General features: G+C 43.6%; 1 protein-coding gene across 2 annotated transcripts in view; it reads left to right on the forward strand.

Moving 5' to 3' along the window:
* LARGE1 (LARGE xylosyl- and glucuronyltransferase 1) overlaps nucleotides 1-22,706 on the forward strand; it is a 614,612-nt gene that overhangs the window by 298,633 nt on the left and 293,273 nt on the right. For both annotated transcript variants that reach the window (XM_040234777.1, XM_040234778.1), the window contains exon 5: nucleotides 15,582-15,705. In XM_040234777.1, the coding sequence (XP_040090711.1) occupies nucleotides 15,582-15,705 (124 nt within the window). The remainder of the gene's footprint in view (nucleotides 1-15,581; nucleotides 15,706-22,706) is intronic.

Consider the following 22,706-nt stretch of genomic DNA (forward strand, 5'->3'; position numbering starts at 1 on the left):
ATGAGATGGTTGGATGGCGTCACTGACTCAATGGACATGAGTTTGGGTAAACTCCAGGAGTTGGTGATGGACAGGGAGGCCTGGTGTGCTGCGGTTCATGGGGTTGCAAAGAGTCAGACACAACTGAGCAACTGAACTGAACTGAGGAGCCTGCATTAATAAATAACCTAAAGACATATTTATTCAACCAGTTACTTATTAGCCCAGACTTAATTTTATTTCACTTCACATTCAGGCCACTATACAGCTCAGTGGTTTTCAGCAGGCCATTTCACTCTTTAGACTGGAGGTTTTTTTTATCAGTTAGCTTATATCAGTTAGGAATCCGTTCACCCCAAAACTTACTTGGTAAAAAACAGCATTTATTTCCTAGCTCGGCTATTTGTACTGATCTCACCTGGCTGGTTCTTGATGGGCTGCCCTGTTCCTGCAGTCAGCCGGCAGGTTAACAAAACATCGGGTTGGCTGCCCTCCTGGAGCAGGGAAGGGAGGTGGGAGCTACTGACAAATACATTACAGGGTCAGTTACCACTGGGGGACTTGGGTCCTCCTGGTAGCTCTGTCCAGTTGCCACTGTGCTTTCAGTTGTACATCCGAGGAGGAAATGGGAATGTGGAATAAAGAGGAGCCTTTTCCCACAACCCTGGTTTCCGTGCAGTTTTGGGGACTCGTGATTCTGCAGCCTTGATCTGCCGCTTGAAACCAGCTGTCATGTAGGCTAAGCATTGAATTAGATGAGTGGTTCTGAGCCTTTATGTATTGGGGTGGCCAAAAAGTTCATTTGGGTTTTTAAACTTTTTGGCCAACTCAATATTTATTCCTTGTCTGCACTAAAGAACTCAGGTCCCTTCCTGGTTGGGAGGAAAAAGATAAAAAAACACTCTTTAAAGAAGAGTATTTGCATGTTTGGGCTTCCCAGGTGGTGCAGTGGTAAAGAATTCACCTGCAAATACAGGAGCCACAAGAGATGTGTGTTCAGTCCCTCAGTCAGGAAGATCCCCTGGAGTAGGAAATGGCTACTTGCTCCAGTATTCTTGGCTGGAAAATTCCATGGATAGAGGAGCCTGGCAGGCTTCAGTCCATGGGGTCACAAAGAGTTGGACACTACTGAACACAGCAGACATACATCGTGTGATTACAGATAGTTATGCTCTTTCTCAATTATGGCACATTTTAAGATCATAAAAACTTCTTATGGTAGTATTGGGTGTAAGTACTGTTGCAGCTACAATAATGTATATGTACAAACCTAAATAATTCCAGTAGTTGTTGAAATTGTAAGAATCCTATTGAGTATAAACTCTTCTCCCTCAGTAGCTGCAGCACAAAGATGTTCAGTTTAGAAATAGCAGTAGTTTTATTATCAGCTGCCTATGGCAGGCCATACTTTCATGGAGGCATGGAGATCTGAGAAGAAAGTAAATTCTCAGCATGTGATATGAAAATTCTGCACCCCACATCAGGGCCTGCTTGATCTCCTTGAACTGAGAAGCCAATTAAGTCCCTTGGGATTCTACAGATAAGAATGATTCTGTGAATTGATATGCTGGTCATAATGATTTGAGATATCAAGACAGAAGGACTTTTGAAAGACATTCCATTCAGGAAGTCCAGCTATAAATAGCTTCATTGCTTCCAAGGCATGTTATGAGGATTAACTAATGCATGATTATAAAATACTTTGACAAATGGAGTACCTTCCTAATGTTAATAATATAATAATAGTGGTGCCGGATGCTTCTTTTGGCTTTCACTGTTAATTACAGTAATTAGATTTATTTTCCGGACAAGATTTTTAGCAAAATTTCATTTAAGGTTTGCTTTGTTACATCAAATCAATTTTTCTGCAGCATGCCTAATGATAGTGGACACACTACATTTTAAAAGATAAGAAAGGAGTGCTATCCACACAGTTTTTTTTTTATTATTCTTTTTAATATTTATTTGGATGCCTCAGGTCTTTGTTGTGGCATATGGGATCCTTAGTTGTGGCACACAGGCTGAGTAGTTGCAGCCTATGGTCTTAGTTGCCCTGCAGCATGTGGGATCTAGTTCCCCGACCAGGGATTGAACCCATATCCCCTGCATTGGAAGGCAGATTTTTAACCACTGGACAGACGACTAGGGAAGTTCCTGTGAGCACTCTTATATACTGATGCTGGCATTAAGAATTGCTATAACCTTTTAGAAGTTCATAGTATTATTGCCCAAGATGTTTACCCTATATGACTACCTTAAGGGATTCTGCCTTAAAGGGATAATCCTTACATCAGGGGAAAATTTTTTGTGAAATATGGCTTATAATCCTAAAAATTCTATTAATACTTAAACAATAAGTCTAAATAATGGAATATCCCTCTTATAGTAAACCATATTCTTAATTGGTTATAAAAAGTATGTTATAACATGGCTAAGTGATAGTTTATGATATAAAGTAAGTGACAAGACAGTTCAAAAACTCACACTTATCATTCCACTATGTAAATACATGCACACATGTGTCAGGCATACACATACACATCTACATGGTTGACATACAGGGAGTGAAAGAGTAGCAAAAAATACATGAAAAATGGAATTTTTGCATGTTCGGAATGGAAAAAGTACAAATGATCTTGGTTTTGTTTTCTCTTTACATACATTTTTGGTCATCTCATTTTGCAACCTTTGTAATGAAGGAAAAAAGTGGATGAGAAAAAATAAAGACAAGGTATATGTGAGCAGAGGTTTACCTCGTTGAAAATAAGACAGTATTGTGTCTTTGTCACCTGGATGGTATACTATTTAAAGAAAAATTGGAGGAATGCCTGTACCTCCGATCCTAATTGCAGATAAACTGAGAGACATAGCTATTCTGTAAGGAAACTGAGCTTTTAGTGAGCAGAGAAAAAATTCTTACTTAGTCACTAAGTGCTTACCTCCTGGTCAGAAAGGTGGCCTAGCTTATAAAAAGTTAATATTTGTTTGCTAGGAAGATCTACTTACTCACTCACTCCATCACCCTGTTGACAGGAGGAGACTGGGTGGTTTGCCTTGCTTTTCATATCAAGCAACCTTTTTGTGTGTTTGTTTTTAAATCTGTACCCCTCAAGAGCAGAAAGGATAAAACAGCATCTTCATGATCAGTATTTGCCTCTAATTGTCTTACTGCTTATTCAGGCTTAAACTTGTTGTAGAAGCAGTTTCCAGATTCTGCAGGGAGGAACCTAGGATTGAATAAAACAAAGAACTAGAAGTAGGTTCTGATTCTGGTCTTTCTATCTGTGAGCTGCTGACCCAGGGAGGTCACTCTCCTCCTTGGAGCTTTGTTTTGTTCCCCAGTCTCTCATAGAGCCCTATTGTGAATATCAAAAGAGGTAGTCAATGTGAAATGCTTCTGTATTTTATTTATTTAACAAATAGAAGGGTAGTTCTCACTCTGTGTTAGGCTATGTTCTGAGTGTTTTTCAGATACCAACTCACAGAATGTTCTTCTAATTCCATGAGGGGTCTACTGGTATCCCCATTTTACAGATGATGAAACTGAGGATCCACATGTGAAGTCATGACTCAGGGTCACAGAGAGGAAGGGTGGGGCTGGGTTTGGACCCAGACAGTCTAGCTTCAGAGTCCAAACTCTCAAAAAGTTACTGTTTTGAGTTTGATTTTCTTATTTTCACTCATCATTTTGGGTGACCATGTAGACATTGTTACTATTCCTATGATCCATTTCCATCTTTATCCCCCACCCAGGTTATGTATTTTTGAAGTATTAAGTATAAATAGTGGGGTTTCTTTTTTGGCTGCCCCATGAAGCACTTAGGATCTTAGTTCCCCAACCAGGGATCAAACTTGCATACCATGCATTGGAATGTGGAGTCAATTGCTAGGCCACTGGGAAAGTCCCTGGACTGAACATTAGTGTTCTAGTAAGACTTAAGAAAATGCATGTGGAAATGAAAATCTTCATGAAACAATAGATACATTAATTAGCTTGATTGCAATGATGATTTCACAATGTAGACATATATAAAAATATCACCTTAAATGTTTCATAGTATTTAATGTACTTTGGAAACACAAAACATATAATACACTTTAAATACACAAATTTTTATTTGTCAATTATACCTCAGTGAAGTTCGAGGGAAGAAAATAGCAAGGACATGTAATATCTTTGAACAGGTAAAAGATGTATGCTATGTAGTCATGCATGTAAAACCAAAAAGAATTAGTTAATATAGTTTATAGGTCCCAAAGAAAGAAAGTGAAGTCTCTCAGTCGTGTCCAACTCTTTGCAACCCCGTGGACTGTAGCCCACCAAGCTCCTCTGTCCATGGGATTCTCCAGGCAAGAGTACTGGAGTGGGTTGCCATTTCCTTCTCCAGGGGATCTTCCTGACCCAGGGATCGAACCCAGGTCTCCCGCATTGGAGGCAGACGCTTTAACCTCTGAGCCACCAGGGAAGCCCTATAGGTCCCAAGGATAGGGCATTGTATTTGACTTTCATCCCAGCCATGTTCAAGTGCATACCCACAAATGGATGAGGAAACTGAGGTTAAATCCTGTGTTCAAGGTCACAGGTAAATAAGTGATGCTCCTGAGGTTCTACCCTTGGCTCTGGCCAACCTTGAAGTCCATGCTACTTTTACTACACGAAGAGGTCTTTGATTTGCTCTGTTCTCCGCTGGAGAGCTCTTCTGACATGATACTGAGGTGTCCTCTATTCTCCACACATTTTCAAGGCCACTTGTCCTCCCCCACACCAAGAGCTCACACCAAAAAACCCTCATTTGGGCTTCTGTGTTTTCCTGCAGTGAGTTCCATTAAATCTCTCGGTGTAACAGATTCACTGAGCATTCGAGTTGCTGTCACAGGCTCTTTCTTTTTCTAAAATTGCAATTCCATTGTAAACTTAATAATTAAGGATTATTCAACTCAGCTGTCCTTGTATATTTTAATAAAAAACAGACCTTGGGTTGCCTTATAGGGACTGTGACACATTCCTGACAGAAATAAGAAAGGAAAAGGAGGGACAAAGCTAAGGTTTAATCATCTTTGCCTCTTTGTATTACCATATTTATTGCATCCCAGCCTGGAACAGGGGAGCAGTTAAGGAAACCAGAGGCAGCAGGAGCATTGCTCATTATGAGCAAAATCTGCAGGCTCTGCTGAAGATGAAGCATGCACTTGCTTCCTTCTTTGTTAGGAAAGCGTGATCTGGTCTGAATTAGAAGAGACCTAATGTCTGGGTTGCTCGACCCCAATCAAGCTATGTGGGACCCATTGTATTTGAAGACGTGTACTCAAGCTGGCCCATTCAGGTAGAAGCCTTTTCCCATGGGCTTAAAGCATTGCTCCCAGAATGCATATGTAACTGGTGGACTGATATTAAAGGCTATTTTAGTTGTTTTGTAGACACTGGATCACATATTAAGAAAATCATTCCTTTTGTGATTCTTCTGAATGAGTTCTTATTATCTTCAGTTGATGAAACTCATTTTGGCATAAATATGTTCTTAACATCTGTCTAACTCTTCCTAATCTCCCTCCAAACAACAGAGAATAGGATGGAGGTTCCTCACCTTTGGCTGGTTTAGGGATTTGCAGACCTCTAGCATTAAAACAATTTTACCATCCTGAGTTAGGAACCAAATGCAAAATCAGCCTTGGGGATTACACATTGGGAATGAAATATCACCTGTATTGCTGTTCATCCTAAATTGTGGAATGTTATTTGAATTGAGGGCACTTTTTTGTCCTCATGAGTTGGGGTTACTTATAGTCTGAGCCACCCTGGACAATTGCTGGCTTTTCCTACCTAGGCAGATCATTTCTTGTACAACACAGCTTCTAAGACAGCTGAGTAGACCAGACCTCATTCCCACTCCCAGACTCATAGGTTAGACTGTCACTCTCCATCTCAGGCCAGTGGAGAAGCATTGAGATGTAATTCACATACTATGACATTCACTCTTTAAAAGTGGACAGTTCAGTGGTTTTTGGAACATTCAGAATTGTTCAACTATCCCCACCATCTAATATTATCAATGGCCCATTTTCAGCATCTCATAAAGAAACACCCGTCCGCATGAACAATCACTCCCCACTTTCCTCTCCCTCCATCCCCTGGCAACCACTAATCTTTCTGTTTATGTGAACTGTTCATTCTGAACATTTTATATCAATGGGACCATATGCTGTTTTGTCGTTCTGTAACTGGCTTCTCCTGTGTAGCATAATCTTTTCAGGGTTCATCCATGTTGTAGCATCTGTCAGTCCTTTGTTCCTTTTCATTGCCTAATAATGCTCCATTGTATGGATTTACTTCATTTTGTTTACTCATCACTTGGTGACCATTTCGGTTGTTTCCACTTCTTGACTGTTATAAATAATGCCAGTGTGGATGTTTGTGTTAAAGTTCTTGAGGGAACACATTTTCATATATTATTTCTTGATATCAGATTGGCCACAGATTGCTTAGGTGTTTCCAAAACATGTTACAGAAAAATCCCAATAAACTTTTTGGCCAACCCAGTAGCTAGGAGTGGGATTTCTGGGTAAGTCAGCAATGGTAACTTTATGCTTCATGTTTTGAAAAGCCGCCAAACTGTGTTCCAGAGCAGCTACAGTCATTGTATAATCCCACAAGTAGCAGCTGAGGGTTCCAGTATCTCTACATCCTTAATGACACTTGTTATTGGCTGTTATTTTTATCTTAGTCATTTTAGTGGGTTTCAGAGTGGTCTCCCAGTTCTGATTTGCATTTCCCTACTGACTGTGATGTTGAGCATCTTTTCCTGTGCTTATTGACCTTTTGTATGTATTCTCTGAGAAATGACTGTTCAGATCCTTTGTTCAGTTTCTAATCTGCTTACTTGTGTTTGTATTGAGCTGTAAAATATTTTTACACTATGGTTACAAGTCCCTTACCAGGCGTATCTATGCCTTGCAGATATTTTCTCTCATTTGGTGGCCATCTTTTTCACTTTCTTGATGGTGCTTTTTGAAGCACAAAAGTTTTTCATCTTGATGAAGACGAATTTATTTTTCTTTTTCTCTTGAGCTTTAGATATCTAATGTCAGAAACCATCGCCTAACCCCAAATTAAAAGATAACGCTCTCACATTTTCTTCTAAGGCCCTCTATGGCAGACTTGCAAGTAATTGTGTCCACTATGAGGGAATTTGGATCTCTTTGGTATTTATTCATTTGTCCTTTTATTCTTTTTTTTTTTTGATAGACTATTACTGGATGATTATATATATAAGGAATTGTTTTTAAATTGTTTTTAAATCTGAGGAAAAGATTATTTTTAATAAAATTTATTTTGTAGAACAGTTTTTGATTTACAAAGAAATTACAAAAGGAATAGCACAGATTTTCCAAAACCCTACAGCCCATTTCCCCTCTTATGACATCTTATGGTATATTTGTTATAATTAATGAACCAGTCCCTAGTGGCTCAGCAGGTAAATAATCTGCCTGCAATGCAGGAGACACAAGTTCGATCGCTGGGTTGGGAAGATCCCCTGGAGAAGGAAATGGCACCCCACTCCGGTATTCTTGCCTAGAAAATTCCTTGGACAGGGGAGCCTGGTGAGCTACAGTCCATGGGGTCCCAAAAAGAGTTAAACTTGACTTAGTAACTAAACAACAGCAACACTTGTATCTTTCTCATATAATAATAAATGGTAGGCATCCAGGCCACCAATGCTGGTTGGGTAGTTGTATTAGTGCTAACTTACAGACTTGGTTTCCCTTCCCTGGTGGCTCAAACGGTAAAGAATCTGTCTGCAATGCAGGAGACCGAGGTCTGATCTCTGGGTAGGGAAGCTGCCCTGGAGAAGGAAACTGCAACCCACTCCGGTATTCTTGCCTGGGAAAACCCCATAGACAAAGGAGCCTGGAAGGCTATAGACCATGGGGTCACAAAGAGTCGGACATGACTGAGCACATAAAACTCATTACTCATTGATATATTATTATAACTAAAGTCCTGTCCTTTGTTTCAGATTTCTTTAACTTTTGCCTAAGTTCTTTTTTCTGTTCCAGAATCCCATCCAGGATATGATACTGCATTTAATCATGTCTCCTTCGGCTCCTCTTTCTTGAGATAGCTGGGAGAAAGATTATTTACAAAATGTAGTTCCCAGTGCCAAGACTCCATCTAACAGGGAACAGTTGCAAGAGTGTAAGTTTTGAGCCCTGAATTCAGTGGGAGGCTCTGAGAAAGGGCATCTTGATACCATGGAATGTCTTCCTCGGAGCTGTGGTGTCTGAACTGAGAGCCAGAGGCTGGAAGCAGGAGGTGTGGTACCGAGCAGGCAGCTGTGGACACCACTCCAGTGTGAACACAGCCTATGGGAAGGCTAAGCCCTGACCTGACTCATGGCCAGGCCCTTTCTAGGCACCAGGGTTGGGGGAGAGTAGACAAGAGACTAGGTGCTTTGTGAAATAAGACAGTCTCTACCCTAGACAGCTCGCATTCTACTGGAGGGTGGACATGGATCTGTAGCTGTATAGGAAGATTTCCAACCCTGCTAGTCACTGCTGGAAAGAAACCAAACGTGGCAGTGGGGTGAGGCGTGAAGGGTAGGGAGAGGGGCTTTGGATGGAGTGGTCATGGTGGGCCTCTTTGAGGAGGTGCGATTTCAGTGTATTCCTGAAGGAGACTTTGGTTTATTCCTGAGGAAGAATGCAGAAGAGGGGGAAAGCCCTGTAGAAATGCTGGCACCATCATCCTCTGAGAGCCTGTTCTTCTTACTCACGCTGTCCATCTTCTGCTTGGTAACCAGATTAACCTTCTGAATTACAGCTTCGGTCTGCTGCTGGCCGAGCCCTATAAACCTTATCTGGCTGTCTTTCACTTGGAGAATTGAATTCTGTTTTTAGGAATTCACACACCCTGGCCCATCCTGTTGTTAATACTCTCTCTCTTTTCTTTCCTCCCCATTCCTGGCATACAGTGTGCATTCAATAAACATTGTATGATCGGCTCTAATAAGACTGTAGTTCTTTCACAGACACACTATGAACCTCTCCACCTCTGTTCTTTTCCTAATTCTGTTACATTCTGCAGGATACATTTCTCTCTCCATCTTTTCTCATCCAAAGGTCCGGTTTGCTTGCCACATTATCCGTGGAAACTGCCTAGATTCTCCACTGCTGAGAGGCCATCTCCTTCATTCTTATTCTCCATGAACATGCGTGTTTGTCCTTGTGTGGCTGTTCTGTACGGTTGTGCAGGCTGTTCACTGTCCAGCTCCAGGAGTCCCCTTTACTCACCATTCAGGTCAGTGTCTTCACATGGCTGCAGGGCAGCGGGGAGGGCCTGCTATTCCCAAACTTGCAGCTGTGTGTGCAGCCCAGTGTTACAGAGCCCTTATGTGCTAACATTTATGTGGTTATTTGTATTCTTTCTCTGTCTCTGCTACATTGATTGCTGCCTGAAGAGAGGACTCTGAGCTCATTCATCGCCTAAATCCCTATTCTGCCTTACTTGATGCTTGATAGCTCTTTGTTGGATGTTTATCCATTCAATGCATTTTTTGGTCTATGAGTGGAAGAACTAATTGAAAATACTTTATTTGAAAAGTGATGTAAAAGCAGTAGAGAAAATAACAGTTTCATAAGTTCGTGTTGATAACAGTTCTGGTCCATTGAGGCAGCTGTAACAAAATAGCACAGACCAGGTGGCTCATAAACAACAGGAATTTATTTTTTTCTCTCAGTTCTGGAGGCTAGGAAGTCCAAGATCATGACACCAGCATGACCTGGCTCTGGCGGGGGCCAACTTCTTGATCACAGGCTGCAGACTTCCTTCTATGTTCTCTTGTGTTAAACAACCCAAGGAGCCTCTTTCGTAAGGGCACTAACCCCTTTCAGGAGGACTCTGCCCAGGGACCTATTCACCTCCCAAAGGCCCCACCTCCTGGTACTCTCACCCGAGGGGTTAGGGTTCAACATAATGAATTTGGGGTGGGGGGGTCAACGAACATTCAGACCATACCAATTATTAACATGTATTGAGATATTACCCACATGCCAGGCATTTTGCTAAGCACTTTATATATATCACATGTCACAATTAGCCAATATATTGATACTACTGCTTACTTACCATCATTGTTCCCAATCTGAAATGAAATTGAGGCCTAGAGAGATGAAGTCACATGCTTGCATTCACTTAGTCATTAATGCAGCCAGGGTTCCAACCCAAGTGTTCTGGAGCAGAACGCCAGCCCTAAACCATTGATGTAAGCGTGTCCTCAGCTGCTTTCACTTCTTATGGGAAATGTGAACAGTGATGGGGAAGGAGAGAGCGCTGGCTTTCTTTCCCCTGTTGTACGAGTGTTTCTTGAGCACACGTTACTTGCCAGCCTCTCTGCCCAGCACTGGGGGGTGGAAATGAAAAGATGGCTGCTGTCCTTGGAGGCCTCATGGTGGAGGGAAGAAGCCAGGTATTTGAATTTTTTGTTTGTTTGTTTTATTGAAGGATAATTGCTTTACAGAATTTGTTTTCTGTCAAACCTCTGCATGAATCAGCCATAAGTATACAATATCCCCTCCCTTTTGAAACTCCCTCCCATCTCCCTCCCCACCCCATCCCTCTAGGTTGATACAGAGCCCCTGTTTGAGTTTCCTGAGCCATACAGCAAATTCCCATTGGCTATCTATTTTACATATGGTAATGTAAGTTTCCATGTTACTCTTTCCATACATCTCATCCTCTCCTCCCCTCTCCCCATGTCCGTAAGCCTCTATGTCTGTCCATAAGTCCTCATGTCTCTATGTCTGTTTCTCCACTGCTGCCCTGTAAATAAATTCTTTAGTACCATTTTTCTAGATTCTATATATATGCGTTAGAATATAATATTTATCTTTCTCTTTCTGACTTCACTCTATAATAGGTTCTAGGTTCATCCACTTCATTAGAACTGACTCAAATGCGTTCATGTTTATAACTGAGTAGTCTTCGATTGTGTATGTATACCACAACTTTATCCATTCATCTGTCGATGGACATCTAGGTTGCTTCCATGTTCTAGCTATCATAAATAGTGCTGCAATGAACTCTTTTTCTATTTTGATTTCCTCAGGGTATATGCCTAGGAGTGGGATTTCTGGGTCATATGGTGGTTTTATTCCTAGTTTTTTAAAGAATCTCCATGCCGTCTTCCATAGTGGCTGCATCAATTTACATTCCCACCAACAGTGCAAGAGCATTGCCTTTCCTCCACACCCTCTCCAGCATTTATTGTTTACAGACTTTTTGATGATGGCCATTCTGATCAGTGTGAGGTGATAGCTCACTGCAGTGTTTTGACTTGTGTTTCTCTAATAACGAGCGATGTTGAGCATCTTTTCACGTGTTTGTTAGTCATCAGTATATCTTCTTTGGGGAATTGTCTGTTTAGGTCTTTTTCCCATTTTTTGATTGGGTTGTTTGTTATTCTGGTACTGAGTTGTATGAGCTGCTTGTGTATTTTGGAAATTAATCCTTTGTCAGTTGTTTCATTTGTTATTATTTTCTCCCATTGTGAGGGTTGTCTTTTCATCTTACTTACAGTTTCCTTTGCTGTGCAAAAGCTTTTAAGTTTAATCAGGTCCCACTTGTTTACTTTTATTTTTATTTCTGTTACTCTAGGAGGTGGGTCATAGAGGATCTTGCTTTGCTTTGTGTCATTGTTTGTTCTGCCTATGTTTTCCTCTAAGAGTTTTATAATTTCCGGTCTTACATTTAGGTCTTTAATTCATTTTGAGTTTATCTTTGTGTATGGTGTTAGGAAGTGTTCTAATTTCATTCTTTTACATGTAGCTGTCCAGTTTTCCCAGCACCATTTATTGAAGAGGCTGTCTTTGTCCCATTGTGTATGCTTGCCTCCTTTGTCAAAAATAAGGTACCTGTAGGTGCATGGGTTTATTTTTTTATTTTTTTTATTTTACTTTACAACACTGTATTGGTTTTGCCATACATCAACATGAATCCGCCACGGGTGTACGCGTGTTCCCAATCCTGAATCCCTCTCCCACCTCCCTCCCCATCGCATCTCTCTGGGTCATCCCAGGGTGCATGGGTTTATTTCTGGGCTCTCTATCTTACTCTATTGGTCTATATTTCTGTTTTGTGTCAGTACCATACTGCCTTGAATACAAGTGTTTGAATTTGATCTCGCAGTGCTTTGCTGTGAGTGCTCAGTTAGCTTTTCATTGGAGGCACCCAGTTAGGAGGAAAAGGGAAGAATGAGGATCTGCTCACAGAGGAGGAGATGACTGACAGTTTGAAGGGATGAACAGGAAATCACAGGCATTGGGGAGAATTCTGTGGGGAAGAAACAACACAGGCAAAGATACAGATGTGTAGAAAATGTGATGTGTTAGAGCAAATATGTGTACCTTGGTTTGTTTGGTATTGTTATCCCCATATCTAAAATTATGCCATCCCTCCACCATGGATAAAAATGCAAGTTGACAATTATACAGTTTACATTTATCCATTCTTCATACTTAAGATTCCTTTGTGCCTCCCGTGGGAGAGGGAGGTGGTTGTGCCAATACTGAGGGCTAAAGGGACCCTCTCTCTTCCAAGGAGTGACAAGTTACCCCTGGCCTAGCATCCAGGTTAAGTCCCTGGCCAGTGAGCAAGCACATCATCACTCCCTGATGCCTCTGGCCATCCCTTAGGACCTCAGGGAGCAATGGCAGCTGGCAGCTTCCTATAGAGCTTCCAGGAAGGCTGTAGGGCAGGCATGCCCCTTGCTCCTGAGCATACGTGGTTTAATCGGAGAGTTTGCAGTGTTCAGGCAGTGGGTACCACGGAGAAGTTCAGTGGTTCTGATGGCTTCTTTGAGTCACTGATTCAGCTCAGCACCCTTGAGCACCTATTATGTGTTTGGCAGATTGACCTTGGATAATAACATTCTTCAGGTCTAGACTCATCCTCCCAGCTCCACTTGGCTTTGCTACCCTCACCTTCAACTTGCTGTATCCAATGCCAAACCCACCATCTTCCTCCAGTGTGCCTTTCTTCCCTTATCCTCTGTCCTAGAGGCATCACCACCAGCCCAGGGAAGCCCACTGTGTTCCTCTTCCTCACTAGTTTCCTCATATCCAAGATCTCTTCTTCTGAAATCCCTCAAGATTTGACTTCTTCGTTCTTTGTTGCTCTTCTGTAGACATGAAGTCAGGTTTTCATTTCACATTCTTTTTTTTTTTAATCGAACTCTTACTGCATCTGAGGCATGGAGCTCCATCCTGGGGCTCAGCATCACTGGCATTATCCTTCATCTTTTTAAGCTCACAGTCAAGGAGTGATGCAGACAAGTAAACAGACAGTTACAGCCTAAGGATGGTACAGATGCTGAGAGGACTGTGTGTTAGGAAGGGCCCCTGATCTCATCGCGGGTCATCAGGGAGGGATTCCAGGAGCACCCGATGGCCGACCTCAGAAGTGAAGGCTGGGTGAGAGAGAATGCTGAATGGCAACTGTGAAAGTGAGGGAGGAAGGAGAGGACAGGACTGGAATATGTGAGAGCAAGGATGGTGGGTCTTACCACCACGTCCCCAGCATCCTGCTCATCGCTTGGTGATTAATAGGTGTTCAGTAAGTGTAGAATAAGCAAATGCATGAGGATTTCCTACCCAGTAAACCACATACACAAAGCCCTAGGTGGAAAGAGTGCATGGGGGAAGGGAGAGTTGAGACATTTATGTGTCTGGAACTTCGAACAGTGCTGGGGAGCCACTGTACAGGGGTTGAGAACTATGGGGCAGGTCGTGTGACTCCCCTTGCTGAGCTGATGAAATACAGACTGTTTATTGCACTGCTTACTATATGCCTGCATCTCTCCCCTTCTCTGTTCCAACCCCCGAGTCCCTGCTAACCTTCCTGTCCCAACACACTCTCAGTGCCTGCTGGGCTCCATTCAGTCTCTTATTATTCTCCCTGGATCATGTCCCCTCTTCCTTTGCTTCCTGTGCCAAGGATAAAGCTTCCCCTAGTGCTTACACATCCTTCTGACCCAGTCCAGATTCGCCTTTCATTTTCTTTAGTCTAATGGAACCTTGTCTTCTGTTGTAGCTGTTACCACATTCCACCTCCTGTTTATATTTAATTGTCTCTATATTTAACTATCTCTTTAAATAGTAAGAGCTCCTTGAGATTGGGGCAGGGGGATGAGGTCCTTCTCATCTTTAGATTTCTCAGAGGTGCTCCTTCATTACCATGCATTCTCTTATTATTATTAGCAGTATGATATCTATGGTAGTATTTCTGCTGAGTTAAACTATGGTTTTGTGCCTGGCAGTCCCTCAAGAAGGCATTTCCACTGTCTATTATTATCCCACCTATGTTTGTTGTTTTGGAGAAGGAAATGGCAACCCACTCCAGTGTTCTTGTAAGTTTCATGTTTCTCTTTCCATACATCTCATCCTCTCCTCCCCTCTCCATAAGCCTCTATGGAGAATTCCAGGGACGGAGCCTGGTGGGCTGCTGTCTATGGGGTCGCACAGAGTCGGACACGACTGAAGCGACTTAGGAGCAGCAGCAGCAGCATGTTTGTTGTTGAGATGCAGCGAGTATTGTACTGCTTATCTCATCTAATTGACCCAGTAGCCCCAAGGGGACTCTTCATTGTGCACAATGGAGAGGCAGTGCGGAGGTGTAAGTGACATGTTCAAAGCCCCCTCCATAGATGCTAGATCTGGGCTTCAGACCTATTTACATTTGAATCAGAAGCTTTGCCCTTGTGTGCTGCTCGTTTGTATTTTGGGTGCTGGCTCAGTATGACAGCGGGCGGCCTGAGATGGAATGATAAAGACCTTAGAAATATTACATATGAGGGTGAGCTGATATTCAGTAATGGGGGCCCCAGGTGATACCACTGTGGCTCCCTGGGGGGTGGGAATGGACATGAAGGGGAACAAGCAGAAGATGGGATTTAGTGCTGTGCTGAGAGAAGTACTTCCCAGCTCCATACAGCCAGTCTAAAGACCTCATCCTCTGTCCACATGCTTCACTGAGGCCAGTACATCCAGGTGGTAAAGATAAAGCATTGACTAAATTGTACACACACTATGCTTTTTGGAAATACAGATGCCCTAATAGCAGGTATGGTGGTTGGCTTGCATTGAGTGTCACCAATGATTTTACCCTCTCCGGTCCTTGGAGTTGCCATGTCTCTGAAATCTTGAGGTTGGATTAGATGTCCTCTCCCCTTGTCACCCCTGACATCCTCCCCAGCAGGCACTGGTTGGGCAACATGCCTGGTTGACCTTCCCCGTTGCTGTTACAGATTGGTTGTGTGTGTGCGCTCAGTTGCTTTGGTCGTGCCCAACTCTTTATGACCCTGTGGACTGTAGCCTGCCCGGCTCTTCTGTCCACAGGACATCCCAGGCAAGAATACTGGAGTGGGTAGCCATTCCCTTCTCTAGGGGATCTTCTCGACCCAGGGATCGAACCCACATCTGCTTTGCAGGAGGATTCTTTACCACTGAGCACTGGGGAACCCAAATATTACCAGTTGGTAGGAATGGGTTTTTGTGGCTAGAATTCAAAGGTCTTGGTTCTCCCTCCTGACTCCTCCTCTCACTGCCCACAGGCGGAACCCCCTCCATTTCCACCTCATCGCTGACTCCATCGCCGAGCAGATCCTGGCAACACTCTTCCAGACCTGGATGGTACCAGCGGTGCGTGTAGACTTCTACAATGCTGATGAGCTCAAGGTACTGGTGGGAAGGGAGTCATGCTTTTCTTGTTTATGGTTTAGTAGACAGAAGCAAAGACAGAAATCTCAACTCCCAGCTGGAAATGTCCAGGTGTACCTGAGGGTTTCTGCCACTTGAAATTGATTTGATTATCTGAAGCATTAAAGTAACCACCTCTGTAGCACAGGATACGTGTTGGTCTATGCAATTCTGACCACCAAGCATTTCTGTGGAGGCTGGAGGCCTCTGGCCTGGTCTGTATCTAAAGGAGGCCCATGGTGGCTGATATCTAGAGAACTTGATTACCTGGTCAGGTCAGCACTGAACTCAGAGTGTGATGGGACTGGGTTTGAACTTGTGTATTGTCATTTACTGGTCATAAGACACAAAGTTATACCTTTGCTGGGTCTGAGTTTTCATGAGTAGAAATGTGATTGTAACAACAACCTCGTGGAGTAATGGCTCAAATGAGAGAATATATCTGAGTGCGCTTTAAAAGACTATGCTGAATAGAGACTTTGCTAGCAGTCCCTTGGTTCAGACTCTGCAATTCCACTGCAGGGGCCACAGGTTCAATCCCTGTTGAGGAACTAAGATCCTTCATGCCATGTGGCATGGCCGAATAACCCCCACAAGATTAGACTGGATAAATATGAAGGATTATGTTGGGCCAGAAGGTTTCAACCAAATGAAGATCATTTGGCCACATCATTACCTTACTTGAAATCCTGCCGTGGTACCACGTGGCCTGCGTCAAGCTTGAGTTTCACAGTCTGATTAAAACACCCTTCATCTTCTGGCTCTAGACTCTTCTTCCAGTCTCGTCTCTAGCCGTTCCTGCAAATTCACTTATTACTTAGCTCTAAGAAACCACCTCTGGGCTCTCTGCCCTCCTTCCTGTGTTTGAGCCTTTCCTTCTGTCCGACGTGCCCTTCCAGCTACTTTGTCACCACTCCACTCACCCTTCAGGTCTCAGCTCAGTGGCCACCTGCTCTGAGATCTTTCTGTGACTCCCTCAGGGAAGAGGAAGATCTTCTCTGTTCACTTGTCCCACTACTGCTTTAGTTTAGAACCTTCTTAATGGGGGACGGGGCTGGGAACATGTCTCGTCCTGTTCTGTATTTCTGGTGCATTGGTTGTTGCCCTGTGATGCTAGTGGATTTTACAAATTGCTGTTATTAGTGGAACACGTAACTTTGCAGAAACTGTGGCTGCTCCATCTCCAGTCACCTTGGGAAGGACTAAACACCTAGGCATGAAGCTGATTTTAGCAAATTGCTTGTTCTAAACCTCATAAAGCCATTATCTTTTCATTTCAGAGCCATAACATTTTAAAATAGATCACTGAGATGCCGGCCAGAGTTTCTGATTTTCCCATATTTCAGGCTCTGAGGTTGATCGAGATGTTGAGAATTTAGCATTTGGGGATTGTCGTGGCAATTTGTGTGCCATTCCAATCTATTCTGAGCTAAAATTGATTAACACTCTTAAAAAGGGAAAAACAAAATTTAGCAAATTGCTGCACTAATTAAGGTGAAAGCAAGCCACTCTGTCTCCCAGGGTCTGAGCACCAGTTCCATGGGGAAGAGCTACGGGAGGGGAGGAGCTGTGTCTGGCACAGAAGGCGGCTTCTTCTGTCTTCGTGTGGTTCCAAGTCTGTGCTCTGTGTAAGCCTGGACCACCCCTGCTTTTTAAGAGAACACAGAGTGGTTGAAAAAACTCCAACTTCATATCCCATCTTGCCACTAAAGAGCTGTCTGACTTGGGTTTGAGCTGTGAAAGTGTTAGTCAATCAGTTGTGTCCGACTCTTTGCAACCCCGTGGACTAATATAACCTTGCCAGGCTCCTCTGTCCATGGAATTCTCCAGGCAAGAATACTGGAGTGGGTAGCCATTCCCTTCCTGATCCAAGGAATCTTCCTGACCCAAGGATCAAACCCTGTCTCCTACATCATGGGCAGATTCTTTACCTCTGAGCCAAATGGGTAGGATGCTGCCAGACACAAAGGAAGATACTGGATTAAATAAGATAACTCACGTGAAGGCCCAGCAGTGCCTGAGATGCGGCAGGTTCTTGATAGTCCCTTATTCCCCTTTGTAGCCATGGCAATGTAGGATTAAAACGCTCTTAACTGTATGGCCTGCAGGGAAATTCCCGGGCCATTGGGAGGTTGAAAGGTAAGGCACTGTGGCCTGTAACCTGCCCCTGAGAACCCCAAGACTTTTCTTAGGGTCCTGGAAGAAAGGAGGCAGGTGAGATTGGGAAAGACTGGAGTTCTGACTCCATCATGCCCACATGAATCCAAGTATCCATTATTTTTACACACTTTTTTTTTCTTTTGGCCACACTGGGTCTTCGTTGTTTCGTTGCTTTCTCCAGTTGCAGTGAGCAGGGGCGACTCTTTGTTGGGGTGCACGGGCTTCTCATTATGGTGGCTTCTCTTGTTATGGAGCATGGGCTCTAAAGTGTGCGCTCCATAATTGTGGCACAAGGGCTTAGCCGCTCCATAGCTTGTGGAATCTTCCCAGCCTGGAGATCAAACCCACGTCCCCTACCAGATTCTTAACCACTAGACCACTAGGGAAGCCTGCACACTGAATTTTTATCCATTTTAAGACTGCATGGCTTAAAAAATAAGAAAAAGAAAATTGCCACATGATGTATTCTGAAGGATATGGTCTCCAGAGTCCTGCCCTTGACCCTGCCTTCTGCTGATGACTGCAACACAAAGTCCCTCCCACCTGCATTTCATTTCCTTACCACTTAAACGTCTATCACCCACAGTCCTGTATCCCATAAGGCAAGTTTTCAGAATCCAGCAAGGATGATGATAAGGCATTCTGTAAAATGTAATTTTTCCACAATTCATGAGAACAGTCATAATAATTTATACATAATTCTGCTTGAAAAACCTAAATCATGATCTTCCCACTCTCCTGACCTGAGCCTTCTTCATATCTAGCACCACCATCTGCTTAGCTGCTCATCCATAACTAAGAGCCTGCCTTCAACGAGTCCCTTTCCCTCTCTCTGTATCTGACCATTCTAGGTCCAAGCTTGTTTCCATCTCCCCGACACTATCATAGTCTAAGCATATGAGATTTTTCCCCAGACAAGTCTCTTCCCTTCTTATCTGCCTACATCTCCTTTACTGAATCTGTTCTTCATCAGTAACATAAATCAACTTTCCCATAGGAAAGCCCAACCACACCATCCCTGTCCTCTGTGTAAAACCTTTGATGGTTTCCTGGTGCTTTTAGGATGGGAGAGTACAGTCCTTAACTGAGTTGTGTTTCTGGCTCCTGCCTCCTTCCAACTTCTTCCAGTATTGTTAGCACCACTGCTCACCTGCTGAATTTTCCAGGCTGCTCTGCTTCTTCCCTTCTGCTGGGGGCCTTTGCACAAGCTATTTCTTCTGTCTGTTGTATTTGGAGTCTGTTCTTTCCCCATCACTAATTAATTCCCTATTATTTTGCTGAACCTCTGTGTACTTGAGGAAACCTTGTCTGCTTTCATCATCTCATAGGGGTTTCTTTGTTATATCTTCTTGGAGGATCACATACGTTTCTTCTGTAAACTCACCACTGAGTGTAAACTTTCATGCCTTTGTGTGATGAGCAGGTAAATGTCTACCTTCTCTCAAGTGTAGGGTCCAAAAGAGCTAGGCTTCTGTTTTTTTTATCACTCTTGTATCCCTACCACCTGGCATGATGCCTGGCCTATGAAAATGTTTGCTAAATGAATACACAGTAAACTCAGTGCTGGGTGCCTAAGAGACAGATGCAAAGTCATTAGGAAAGGATTTCAGTTTGTTGTTTTTTTTTTTTTTTTAATTGGAGTATAGTTGATTTGGAATGTTGTGTTAATTTCTGCTGTACAGCAAAGTAATTCAATTGTGTGTGTGTGTGTGTGTGTGTGTGTGTGTAAGCCTGTGTATTGAAGTAGGAAATGGCAACTCATTCCAGTATTCTTGCCTGGAAAATTACAGGACAGAGGAGCCTGGCAGGCTACAGACCTTGGGTTTGCAAAGAGTCAGATGCAACTGAGCATACGTTAATATATATATGCATTCTTTTTTATATTCTTTTCCATTATGGTTTTTCACAGGATATTAAATATAGTTCCCTGTGGTTTACAGTAGGATCCTGTGATTTATCCATTCTCTATACATAAAATAGTTTGCATCTGATCCCAAACTCCCAATCCATCCCTCCCCCAACCCACTCCCCCGTGGCAACCAGTCTGTTCTCTGTCTGTAATTCTATTTCTGTTGCATACATATGTTCATTTGTGTCATATGTTAGACTCCACATATAAGTGGTATTTGGTGCCTATTTGTCTGACTAACTTTACTTAGTGTGATAATCTCTAGTTGCCTTGATGTTGCTGCAAATGGAATCACATCGCCCTCTTTATGGCTGAATAGTATTCCATTGTGTATATGTACCACATCTTTATCCATCTTTATCCATTCATCTGTCAATGGACATTAGATTGAGGAAGGAGTTCTGGATCACTCTCAGGACTTACCACATTCCTGAGGCCCATTGTACCTCAGGGCACTGGCAGACAGCTAGGTGTTTGTCTGACCTTGCAGTAGCGTAGAGAAAAAGTCTCCATCTGTACCAACCCACCTTAATCCCAAGAGCAGCCGTGGGGCAGACGTCTTTCCATGACCGGTAAACCAGGAAGGGGATGTATAGAAACACCATCCATCAGATGATGTTAGAGGAGGGACAGATGATGCCATGGAATCATGCTGATTCTGCACTTGCACCCAGGAAACAGATCGGATGGTACCCACAGCAGACGCGTAAGATGGCCTCCCCCGATGTGGCTGAGAAGTCGTTGTATATAGCTGCTGGAAATGACATTTCTCAGAAGTACTCCTGCGGGGCCCTTATTCTGTCTGTTAGTGCTGGAGAATGGACAAATGGGGGAAAGGAAATTATGAAGGATCAGTGTGTAATTAAAAACAAGCTGTGAGAAATTTGCACTGGACTGGTACACTTCTCTCCGTAATGACTGGTTAGTGCGGGTTTGCAAACAGTGATCGCTCAGCATGCTCATCCCCGTGGCCTGTGAAACGCTCATTGGTCTTTCTGATGTTTTTGTGGTTCATTCATTTCTGGCTCTCTAGTTCCCAGATCCACAGGCTCCCAGGACTGAGTGCCTCCACACCCACTCAGGACACGAAGCCCCTGTCACCAGGGGAGGGAGCAGCAGGATGAGGACCACGACTTCTTTTTGCATGGACATTTGCAGGTGGTGACATGCATCACTCACGTCTTGGGACAGCCCTGTGGGGTGGAAAGAGGAGCTTCATCACCTCCATCTCACAGGCAATTTGTAAACTGAAGCACAGAGGTGAAGGATATTTCCCTGAGATTAGGCAGTGAATAAATGCCAAGACCGCTATTTGATTTTTCCTTTCCAAAGGAAATGGTGTGAGATCCGGGGTCATGTAACTCAGCAGACGTGGAGGTGGGATGGATCTGAAGAAAAGGAGGGGAATGTGGGCTGCCACCTGACTGGGGGATGAGTTGCCACTGTTGACTTGCACTTGAACTCAGAATTCCGTTTGCAGTGACTTTGAACCCCATATGCTATGGTGTGTGTTAGTCACTCGTTGATGCTCTACTCTTTGCAACCCCATAGACTGTAGCTTGCCAGGTTCCTCTGTCCATGGAATTCTCCAGGAAAGAATATTGGAGTGGGTAGGTAGCCATTCTCTTCTCCAGGAGGTCTTCTTGACCCAGGGATTGAACCCATGTCTCCGGCAGATTCTTTACTGTCTGAGCCACCAGGGAAGCCCAGGCTACAATGTAACCTCTGCTATATATGGAACAATTTCTCTCTTATGTTCCATGGTTTTCACATGGAATGCTCACCATAACTCTGTGGACTGATTCTATTATGATCCCCATTTTACAGATGAGGAAACTGAGGGTTAAGGAGATAAAACACTAACCCCCAATCACATGCATAGCTAGTATGTGGCAGTTGTTGTCGTTTAGTTGCTGAGTCATATCCAACTCTTTTGTGACCCCATGGACTGTAGCCCACCAGGCTGCTCGGTCCAGGGGATTTCTGAGGCAAGAATACTGGAGTTGGGTTGCCATTTTCTCCTCTAGCTGATATTCCTGACCCAGGGATAGAACCCACATCTCCTGAGTTGGCAAGTGGATTCTTTACCACTGAGCCACCTGGGAGGCCCAGTACATGACAGAGCCAGGACTAAAACCCAGAACTGACTCCACAATCCATGTTCTCTCTCCTCTGTTCTGGTTCCTTCACTGTGGCCTGTTTTTAAGCTAAGATACCACAGCTGTATCTAGACAAAGGTCCTCTGAGCTCTCGGTGCTGTTCTTTTTCTGGTTCTTCCTGAAGAACAAATGTGTTAAGTGTGAGTCCTCCATTTAAAGGCCTGTGGGGAGTGGCCTTCCTGCTGTGGACGAAGGTGTGTTTTACTCATGATGCTTCTGAGAGCTGGGACGGCCCTATCCCTGCTGTCCAAGGATCACTAAACTAAGCAGTCCTCACTTTGGACAGTTTCCCTTAAATCAGCAAGATATTTGTCAGTATTCAGACGAGGCCCTGAATACCCTGCCTTTGATCTTGCCCCTGGTTGGCCCGGGAAGTCATCCCTGGCCCCCACTGGGGGATAATCCAGAGCTCAGGAAGGGAAGTGTCTGGGGCAGGGGCTGTTTCATGAGGCCCCTGTCTCACTGGGAGCCCTCATTTATCTCCTTTTCTCTTAGACCTGATGCCTGCTCGTTACCAGCATCAGAAAGATGATGAAGTAGGATTCAGGACTGTGGTTACAGAAGGTGTTGATGGTTGCCTCTAAAAATTGGCTTCCTACTCACATTCAATTGCCTTTGTGCTGGTCCCTATGGAGTATTGTAGAGGTTCTCTTTAGAAAACCGCCGTCTTTCATCACCTGCTGTCCTCTGGGAGACAAACTTCTATTGTTCCTCTTCCTGGGGCAGGTGGGGACACGACTGCCTGCCTCACC

This window comes from Oryx dammah, unplaced genomic scaffold (assembly GCF_014754425.2).
Source record: "Oryx dammah isolate SB20612 unplaced genomic scaffold, SCBI_Odam_1.1 HiC_scaffold_29, whole genome shotgun sequence".
Lineage (NCBI taxonomy): Eukaryota > Metazoa > Chordata > Mammalia > Artiodactyla > Bovidae > Oryx > Oryx dammah.